We start from the raw sequence: 11057 nt of genomic DNA, 5'->3' as shown, positions 1-11057 counted from the left end.
GGATTTTTATCTTAATGATTATCGATTTACCCAAAGGCTTTATAGATTTCGTCAAAATTGGTCTTCACTCAAACTAAAGCTTTTCATGCAATTAGGGGTTTGGTTTTTTGTTGTTTGGTTGTTTATTCGGTTACATTTTGTTCGCTCTCCGTTCCGTGTTTAAAACGGCCATCATTACAGCAATAAGATTCCACGGAATGCCCTTGAGCACCATCTTGCGCTAAAAAATGTAACAATCACTCATCCAGCCGTCACCAACTGTCACTCGCGAGAAACGTCCAGCACCTAACCAATAAACGCTATCATAAGGAGGCTCGGATGCACTCGACGCGCGGGTTTTAAACAAGAAATTCCTCTGATTTGCATCGTGAAAAGCGACTTGCAGCGACATGTCCGATAAGGTAGACAGCATCGTCGATGGTGATGCGGACGGCGGTGATGACGTCGATGACATTGATGAGGCTCAGGTGAGGAAGTTCATTGGCACTTCAGGAATGCCCGGTGACCGGGACCTCACGCTTCTATGGATTACCAATGCCCGCACTTTATTCGTAGGAGGAAGCTCTTCTGAAATCTGACGATGATGACCCAATGAACTCTGATAAGGAGCTCGACGACGACGACGATGATTCGGAAGAAGAGCAGGACGAGGAAGAACGCCTGATCAAGGAGTACCTGGAGACGCTGGGGCAGATTGATCAGAACAAATATGGTTATGAGAACTACGTGCAGCTCATCGAGATAGCGCAGTGAGTTTTCTGTTGAAATCGAGCAGAACTGCCCGTCTATATTCAGTGACCACACCTTTCCAGCAAACTAGCGGATTTGGAGAAGATTCGGCAGAGCTACGACCTGTTCTCTGCGGTCTACCCAGTCGCACCGGAACTTTGGCTGAAGTATCTGATGATCGAGAACAGTTTGGCGTCCTCAGAGGCTGAAGTCAGCGAATGCGAGAAGCTATTCCGGAAGGCCCTCAATGATTACTACTGTACGTACCGAATATTTATTGTTGTGTGAATTTGTAGATACTTATTCTGTTCATTATGTTTTCAAGGCGTGGGAATTGGGTCAAGATGATTATTTCTATCCTCAAAAATATACATTTTCTGTATCAAAGGGAACAAGGGCAGCTTGCGAAAGGACATAACTTCTCTGTTTGGAGGCTCTCCATCAGATCAATTTCCTGGTCATTCGCAGTGAATTATTGGTTCCGGAAATAAGTAAAGTGGAACTGCTGGGCATCAAGATGCTACCGTTTTGAGATAGTGTCTGATCTGCAACTAGAGATTTCTCTGGAGCTCTTCTGTTCAAGGCATCATTTTAATTGGAATTCACATAAATTTTGGTAGATATGCGTTTCGGATTCATTTTCATTTTCCGGATGCCAAAAAAGTTACTTGTTTGGTACGTCACCCAATGAGTGAGCAGCGTGTTATTCACCGCGATGAGAACATCCCTGAATGTTGAGAGATTATTGTTTGCCTTTGTTTTTGGATGGAAGTCTTTCCAAGTATTTCTTGCGCAAACATTTGCAAAACGCTAGCAGGATTTATCGGATTCAAAGTGATAGACAAATCCTTGTCGTGGGACTTAGTCTGGGCTTTTCGATCATTTTTGTGGTGGCGGCGGCCTTGAGTTAGTGTGGTCAAGTTTCTCTATAACGTCTCTCGTTTGTTTAGCTAGTTTAACGGTAAATTAGCGGCACTAGGATCTTGAATAGTTTTATCAGAGGACTATAGATCCTACGATCAAACGTATCCACGGACTCTACGACGAATCATCATCAACGGCACAACAACCGGTATCCGGTCTAGGCCTGCCTTAATAAGGAACTCCCGACGTCCCGGTTTTGCGCCGAGGTCCACCAATTCGATATCCCTAAAAGCTGTCTGGCGTCCTCATCTACGCCATCGCTCCATCTTAGGCAGGGTCTACCTCGTCTTCTTGTTCTACCATAGATGTTGCCCTTATAGACTTCCCGGGCTGGATCATCCTCATCCATACGGATTAAGTGACCCGACCACCGTAACCTATTGAGCCTGATTTTATTCACAACTTGACGGTCGTGGTATCGCACATAGATTTCGTCTTTATGTAGGCTACGAAATCGTCCATCCTCATGTAGGGGTCCAAACATTTTTCGGAAGATTCTTCTCGGGTGGTTCTTCCCATGATGTCGATATCGTCAGCATAGGCCAGTAGTTGGGTGGACTTAAAGAGGATCGTACCTCTTGCATTTACCTCAGCATCACGGATCACTTTCTCGAGGAACAGGTTAAAGAGGACGCATGATAGGGCATCCCCTTGTCATAGACCGTTGTTGATGTGGAATGGTCTTGATAGTGGTCCTGCTACTTTTATCTGGCCTCGCAAATTGGTCAGGGTCAGTCTAGTCAAGCTTATCAATTTCGTCGGGATACCGAATTCTCTTATGGCCGTGTACAGTTTTACCCTGGCTATGCTATCACAGGCGGCTTTGAAGTCGATGAATAGATGGTGCAACTGTTGTCCATATTCCAACAGTTTTTCCATCGCTTGCCGCACAGAGAAAATGTAATCTGTTGCTGATTTGCCTGAAGTGAAGCCTCTTTGGTATGGGTCAATGGTGTTCTGAGCGTATGGGGCTATCCGGATTCGCAACATAGCGGAGAATATTTTATAGATGGTACTCAGCAACGTGATACCTCTATAATTGTTGCACTGTGTGATATCTCCCTTTTTATGCATGAGACAGATAATGGCTCGTTGCCAATCGTCAAACATTGATTCGCTGTCCCATACCTTGAGTACAAGTTGATGAACCACTTGGTGTAACTGGTTGCCTCCATATTTAACCAATTCGGCTGTAATTCCATCGGCTCCTGGCGACTTATGATTTTTTAGCTTTAGAACTGTTTCTACTATACTTGGTGGTGGCAGTATTTGTCCTTCGTCTTCAGTTGGCGGGACCTCCAACTCGGCGATGTTCTGGTTATTCAATAGCTCATCAAAGTACTCAGCCCATCGCTCCAATATGCCCATACTGTTGGAAATCAAATTTCCCTCTTTGTCTCGGCAGGACGAGCATCGAGGCGTATAAGATTTCATCCTGCTGAGTTGTTGGTAAAACTTCCGCGCCTGGTGTGGCTGCTCCCTGTACTTTTCTAGTTCACAGACTTGTTGATTCTCCTTCCTTCCGTCTTCCGTCTGTGAAGTCGCTCCTCCGCTCGACAGAGTTCGTATTAAGTCTCTGCGCGTACCCGCGTTCTTTGAGAATGCAAGATTACTTGGTACGCGGCATTCTCCCGTTCCGTTGCTAGCTTACATTCATCGTCAAACCAGCCGTTCCGACTCTTTTTGCGGCTGGGGCCAAGTATGTTTGTGGCCGTATCAATGATAAGGTTCTTCAGGTGATTGTGAAGATCATTTGTTGATGCTTGATCTCCAGGATCTCTGTTGACTGCGGTTATTACGGCACCCATTTTCCTCTTATAGGTGTTGCGAAGGGCTGTGTTGTGGATGGCTTCAGTGTTAACTCTCGCCTGATTGTCAGAGGGGATTCTGGATGGTGGTGTTATTCGAGCTCGGAGCACCATGCCAACGAAATAGTGATCCGAGGCTATATTGGCCTCCCTATATGTTCTGACCTTCATCAAGGCTGAAAGGTGGCGGCGTTCGATCAACACGTGGTCAATTTGGTTGAAAGTGGTCCCGTCTGGAGAGGCCCGCGTATATTTGTGGACCGCTTTCCACGCAAACCAGGTGACAATGCTAATTGAATGATCCGCAGTCCGTTATCATTTGTATTTTCGTGTAAGCTATGGGAACCAACGTATCGTCTAAATACGGGCTCCTTCCCTACTTGGCTGCTAAAATCCCCAAGTATGATTTTGATATCATATCTGGGATAGGCTTCGAAGGTTCATTCTATTGCCTCGTAGAAGGTATCCTTCTCCGACTCTACAGTCTCCTCTATAGGGGCATGAACGTTAATGAGGCTTATATTTCTAAACTTGCCTCGCAAGCGCAGAGTACATAGCCGTTCGCTTATGTTTTCAAAGCCGATAACAGCAGGTTTCATTTTTTGGCTGACTAAGAAACCTACTCCGAGCATATGGTTTATTGGATGGCCACTATAAAATATGGTGTAGCGACTCTTCTCCAGGAAACCGGTTCCTGTCCAACGGATCTCCTGTAACGCTGTTACATCAGCCCTATATTAGAACAGGGTATCGGCTAGCTGCTCAGCAGCTTCATTCTTGTACAGGGAGCGCACGTTCCATGAGAAAATGCGCAAATCGTTATTCCTTTGTCGTTGCCGGGTTCGTCGTTGTGTAATCTGTCCAGTCCGAGGCTCCTGTTATGGCTTCGTAACAAGTTGTTTTCCTTGTAGGGTTGTCAGTCCTACCCAATCCCCAACCTGGAGGACCAGTTGATACAATTTGTCCCGTTTTTATAAACGGGTAACGGTTTATAAACGTAAATAAACGGCTTTCAGCAACTCAGGCACCGAGGCATCGGCAAGCAAAAATCGCTATCATCTCTCGGAAAGGAACACCATCTCGAATCTGCTTACTCATGCTTCGGAACATCGATCTCAGCTGAATCGTCCAGACCGCCGGACAACTAGAATAGTAGTGAAATTCGTTCTCTCCCTTAACATAAAATATAGTAGTAATTTTAAGATGAGCACAAATTTTCTAGGTCCGCTCCGGTTGTCAATCGGTACAAGAAGAAAATAGCTCCACTCCCCTCGGGCCTCGTGGCTCAGTAGCCAAATGTGCTGGGATCAATTGAGTGCTGATGGGTGCGTCTAATTTGCGGCTGTAACTTTTGAGTTTGATGCGATGAAGCCGTGTTGGTTCAGCGATTAAATCCTACGACGTGGCTTCCGACTTAATTACGCTTAGCGAAAGGGACACGTTGTGTTGCCGGTGTCACCTGTTACCCCGTAAACGGTTTAAGTCTCGACAAGAAGACGCACTTGGATCCGAAGGACTGAGTGCTTCGCTCCAGGGCTTAGAAGTGACCCTCGTAGGGTGCCACTCTGATGAGGACCTGCGAGCATGTCTGGTGTCGAGCAGAGTGTCGGCTGGCAGCCTTAAGGCAGGCTGTCTACAGCGTCCGGTATCGTCGTTCCAACATCCCTTTGGGTTGCGGGTGCTATGCAGTTGTCCTATGGTGTTTGAAACCAAGGAGCTTGCCTAACTCCGAGACTCCGAGAAAAGAGTAGACTCGGTACATCAAAGTGCGGGAGGCACTCTCGACCTACGCACATTACTGTGCATTAATTCCAGTCAGAGGCATTGCTTTAGGCCCCTGCGTAAACTTGTCGATGATAGTGAGTCAATAATTGAATTCGTGCGATTCTCTCAAGAGACCAATGATGTCGAAGTGGATCGCGTGAAATGCTTAGGGATCCTGCATTTCTGATACGCGATTGACCACCTGGCCCAAGAACTGATGTCCTTGTTCATGGTGGTTCAGAAGTCATTTCTTTGTTACTAACCGGTTCGTTGTCCGGATGCTTGGGAGCGTGAAATCGTGGACAACATGAAATATTTCCTTTTGAAAAACCGGCGAAGTGAATGACTTTGTTGCCTTTTCCGAGGTCTCGTAGGATAGGCGGGAGTTTGGGCCGAAGATGGAAAACTCTTTGAATCTATACTTGGAATCTGTCTTTAGGCTATGAAGTTCTGCGTCTTCTTTCTGTGCCTCGGCGATTGCCATAGAATACACCGTGACAGGAACCGTGGCCTTGGAGACACGTGACAAAGCATCTGCAACCATGTTGTCTTTGCCAGATATGTGTTGAATGTCAGAAGTGAACTAGCTGATGAAGCTCAGTTGCGGAAGTTGAGGAGGTATTCGATGAGTAACTCACGATCGTAGACGCTGTAGTTGCGTTGAGCTGGGTTCAATTACTTGGAGAAGAAATTCAACGGTTGCCAGGTTTGATTCACCTGGCGGTGAAGAGCAGCACCTATCGCTTCGGTGAACCGTGCTAGGGGACATTTTCTGCGGACCACGCAATCACGGGTGAGCCTTTTGTTTTGTGCCTAGACAAATAAACGTTGAGTATTGATTGATGGTGAGCAACTCTGGGCAAGAAACGACGGTAGAATTTTAACATGCCCTAAATCCTTCACGGCTTTGAGAAGCGTCAAACTTGAAACGGATTGTATCTTGTCTGGGTCTGGTTGGATTCTAACAGGGGTGATAGAGTGGCCGAAGACTTTCACTTGCTTGCTTTCACTTATCAACTTTAAGAACAATTTCCGCCTCGAGCAGACGTTGAAAAATACTGCGATGATTCAAGTGCTCAGACTCTGAGGAGGAAGCGACCAAAACATCATCCATGTAAACGAAACAGAAGTTTAAGTTTCGCTAGAACAGAGTGGATGAACCTCTAAAAAGTTTACGCTATATTACACAGGTGGAAAGTTATCCTAGTGAACTCGGAGAATCCGAAGGTGTGCAAAAGCCGTTCTCGGAATATCTTCGGGGGGTTCAGAGATTTGATGGTAAACCTTGGCTAGATCCAAGGTAGAGAAAACACGTCAGTTTGTCAAGTAATGCGCGAAATCGTGGATGAGCGGAATAGGGTATTGATCAGGAACTGTCTGAGCATTTAGACGCCGGTAATCTCCGCAAGGCCTCCTTTCGCCGGTTGACTTAGGGTCTATATGGAGTGAAGATGAACAAAAGCTGTTAGAATGTCTGCAAATACCTAGTTTCATGAGCTCGGAAAACTCTTCTTTGGCAATAGCAAGCGTCTGTGGTGGTAATGGACGAACGGTTGAGAAGATAGTGTTGATGTGATGTTGAACATGATGCTTAACCGGCTTAGAAAAATTTCATTCGATAGTTATGTTGCTGGACTTTCGAAAAAGTGGCGAATACATGGGTCGGCAACGGCTTCGAAAATTAACGAAAGAATGTAATTGAAGCAGGCTGAAATCTCTGCAAGTCCAGCCCATAGTGGCAAAGGAAATCAGACCCTAAAATGGGAATGTTGATATCCGTCAGCACGAAACGCCATGATAAGGCTAGCGCAAATCCAGACTCACGTTAAACCTCCTGTAGAATTCGCGACAGTCAGCTTAAGGTTTTGGGGAATCAAATTATTTGGGAGGCTTACGGGGAGAATCGACACTTCCGCCCCCGTGTCAATCAAAAAGCAACGTCTGTTTAAGGGGTCAAAAATCGTAAAGCAGCGGGGTAATGGACATCGGGTAGCGGCCGCCAAAGCCCCCAGCGAATCTATTTTTTGCTTTAAACAGTGCATAGAATAGTACATTTAGTTGCTTTCTCCACAAATCTGCGGTGGTACCATCAAGGTAAAACAGCCTCGATCCAATTTTATCCCCAGATCTGAACGCCCAGCGTATACACTGCCAGCAACTGATCCACCTTAGCCTCCTCACTCACTGACGCGGCCGGATCAGCCGCTCTTACAGCTGGAAGTAGCTGCACTCGCCGAGCACGTCCGAGACGAGCCCGATGGTCTCCTCATTGAGACCCACGAATGCATGATTAAATCGCGTCACGTCCGCCGTAACACCCGCGAGCGCAAGTTATGCTTCAAGTAGCTGCGCTGACCGGAGACCGGAGCGGAACGAAACCTTCCTCCCGTTAAAACCCACACGTTGGATCTTGCGGCGTTATTAATTATAAAAATTGACTAGACTTGCTTACACATGACTGCGACTTATTCGTTGCTAGCGTGTTGGACCTTCGATGAGCTACGTCGGGGATTACTTCACTCAATTCGGACGAATCGCACTGCGGTTGCGTGCAGAGATGAGTCTACACCTTCCTCTGTTATTATTCTGTTGAGGGGGAGTCGGACCGCGTTCTTAAGAACTATTGTGACCGTTTTACTAGTTATAGTGCACCTATTAACTACAGTATCTCAAACAAACTTATAATCGTTAGGATTTTTAGTATATTCCCTACTTTCAAATTTTTCAAGTTGGCATCTGATATTAAGCTTTTTCCAGAACAAAGGACGTATAAATAATAATTTTTTTTTTGGGGAGGGGGATAGGATAGGTGAATGTGTCTACGCACAGAGTGTTGGATTCCACAAACGGTACTCTATCGGGCTGCTAACTAAACATCTCCCCATTGTGAGAGATCTAGCCTGGAACCGGGCTACTCCCAGAGCTCTCCCGCCTTGCGGAGCATTCAAATCAAGGAATTCCTTTCACCAAAGTGAGAGGAGAAGAGGAAGGGTACTGTTAGTTACAGGGACCCCCTGCCATCCGACTTTTTCACTGGCAGAGTATTATTTTTGCAACGAGAAGAACTCGAAAGTAATGCGGAACATGGCTCCACCTGTCAGCGCTCATCAGCACCTCTTCGGCAATATTGTCTATTGTTTAAAGTTGTTGACGAATACCATCCCACCAAAAAAAGGTGCGATTGGCGTCGTCCGCAATCCCATTGCAAAACAGACAATCAGGAGATCGTGCTTTTTCAATCTTGTGCAGGTAAGACTGAAACCCTCCATGCCCACTCAAGAGCTGGGTAAGGAAATAGTTAGTCTCTTTGTCAAGGAGCCGCGCAGTCCATTTGCATCTAGTCTCATTTTGCCAAGAGAGTTGCCACTCATCTAGTCAAGCACTACCCGTCCAGCTTGCTAGCTGTGTGCCTCCGCTCACGAACGCCATCCACGACTTGCATGACAGCATCAACTGTGGATCTTCCTGCTCTAAAGCCGAACTGCCATGGGCATAAACCTCCGGCAGAGAGTCCATTTATGATGAGCTTTTCAAGCACTTTCTCGGCACTGTCAAGCTTATAAAGTGGTCGGTATGAAGTCAGCAACTCAGAATTGCCTTTCTTTTTGCTGATCAGCGCAAGCCGCGTCACTTTCCAACGGGAAGGAATAAGGCCCTCTTTCAGGCAAGCGTTGAATGCGCCGAGCAGAAGGTCTGACCGATATTGGAGCACCAGTTTGTATACCTCTGCTGGGACACCATTGGAGCCTAGCGTCTTCTTTTTCATAGAGAGGCCTGCTTCTTCCAGACAAGCGTTGAATGCGTCGAGCAGTAGGTTTGGCCGATATTAATAATAATAATAATCGTGGGCGCAACAATCCATATTGGATCAGGGCCTTGAAGTGTGTTAGAGCACTTCATTCAAGACCGTAACGGTACACTAGAAGACAATGTGGTCAGCATTACGCTCGCCCGAGATTATTACCCTGATTTGACTCAGGTACTCATTCACAGCTGAGTCGACTGGTATCCGACGGCAAATCACGATACAAATTCCACTGCCACCAGTGAGATTTGAACCGCGACCTTCCGTACGACAGCCTTGCGCTCTAACAACTCAGCTATCCGATATTGGAGCACCAATTTGTATACCTATGCAAGGATACCATCGGATCCTGGCGCCTTCTTCTTTTTCATAGAGAGGACTGCCTCTTCTAGCTCTTTTATAGAGACAAGTGGGCAGTCCTCGGCGCTTCCCGCACTGCCGTCATCATCACTTACGGAGTGCGCATGGAATTGTGCCTGTAAAATGCGGTCCATCTGCTCGGCCTTAAGTGAACTGGGTTTTTTGCAGATCCCAGATTTTTAGGGTTTCCAGTTTGTAACCGAGTCCTCACCGGTCCCCATACAACTCGTCGACTTTGTCCTTCCAGCAGCTTTGGTGGATCTGTCATTATGGTACATGCCTCCTCTCGGTCGTTTAGACGTGCTTTGGGGAGTAGCATACTTGTGTGTTTCTCCCGTTTCCGTACATACGAAAACTAGTCCTGCGGGTCTACTAGCTCATGTTATGGTTGATCAAGACTTCGCCTTCAAGGAAGATTGACACGATTCTTGTCAACATCACATGGAACAATATGTGCTAAAGGACATTTGCTTTATCGCGCACTCCACTCAATCTTCTGGCCGCTTTTGCAAGTAATTTATGAAATACGGACATCTATTTGTATTTCTTTTTTTTCTAGGTCCTAACGTGGCATTAGAGTTCGCCAGCTTTGCAGCAAAATCACCGGACGCAGAGAAAATCTGGGCTGAACTTCTTTCAGTCTACGCTCTCCATACAATGTATGGTCGAAAATTCGTTGAAATCTGGAAAACTTATGTCGACTCTAAAGAAAAGTAAGTACATCAATTGAAATTCTTCATTAGTTCCAGCAATTTAAACAACAAACTCTAGTTCTCCTGAAAATATTAAACATATTGAGGAAACCTACACAAAAATCCTCCGCATCCCAATGCACGACATGGAAGAGACTTACATAGAATTCAAAATTTTTGTCGAGAAAAATGAACTAGGCGCCTCAACCAATTGGGAACAAATAGACAAAAAGTACAATCGTGCTAAGACCCATCTCCAAAAGATGCTTCCATTTGAAAACAAACTTTCAACCTTAGATGCTAAATTTCACCAAAACCGTGCCACCCTCTATAAGGAATACATTCGCGAAGCAGATCGATTTGCTGATGAGAATGTCCTGCAAATCCTCTACGAACGTATGGTCACGGAATGCTGTTTGAATCCTTCATGTTGGCTTGACTACATCGCCTATTTGGAGAAACGCGAGAAATACAGTCGACCTGAAGAATTGGAGAATTTCCCAATGTTCGAACAATCTGCTATGGAGGTGATAAATCGGGCACTGCGGAATTGTACGTGGAGTGAATTGTTATTCATACGTAAGATGAGACTCGGCGAGAAGTTAGGATTTGGCAAAAATGAAGTGAAAGAAATTTTCGAACAGGGGCTCGAAGCTGGTTTTCAAACTCCTGAACCGTTGGTGGCATTATGGCTGGAATATTTATCATATTTGGCTAGGAATACTAATTTCGATGAGGAGAAGGAGGTAATTATCCAGGACATTTTCTGACAAAGCGACTTGAATGATATATTTTATGTAGACTGAGATTTTGAGAGCGAATTTCAATTTCGCGTGGACATCACTCGGGAAACAATGGGGAGTCCTGGCTGACTGTAACTGTGAGATTTTGCAGCTGTGGGGTAAGTTGGAGTATAGTAAACTGAAGGATGCTGTCAAGGGAAAAGAATTGTGGAATACTGTTATGGGTGAGTAG

General features: G+C 45.8%; 1 protein-coding gene across 1 annotated transcript in view; it reads left to right on the top strand.

Moving 5' to 3' along the window:
• Positions 1-242: 242 nt before the first annotated feature.
• The window catches only part of LOC119654832 (squamous cell carcinoma antigen recognized by T-cells 3), a 19398-nt gene continuing 8583 nt past the window's right edge, over positions 243-11057 (top strand). The window contains exons 1-6 of the mRNA XM_038060404.1: positions 243-467; positions 556-749; positions 813-988; positions 9950-10103; positions 10162-10828; positions 10884-11049. Coding sequence (XP_037916332.1) covers positions 390-467; positions 556-749; positions 813-988; positions 9950-10103; positions 10162-10828; positions 10884-11049 — 1435 coding nt within the window. The 5' untranslated portion in view covers positions 243-389. The remainder of the gene's footprint in view (positions 468-555; positions 750-812; positions 989-9949; positions 10104-10161; positions 10829-10883; positions 11050-11057) is intronic.

Source organism: Hermetia illucens, chromosome 4 (genome assembly GCF_905115235.1).
Source record: "Hermetia illucens chromosome 4, iHerIll2.2.curated.20191125, whole genome shotgun sequence".
In the NCBI taxonomy this organism is placed as follows: domain Eukaryota; kingdom Metazoa; phylum Arthropoda; class Insecta; order Diptera; family Stratiomyidae; genus Hermetia; species Hermetia illucens.
This window is presented reverse-complemented; position numbering and strand designations above follow the sequence as displayed.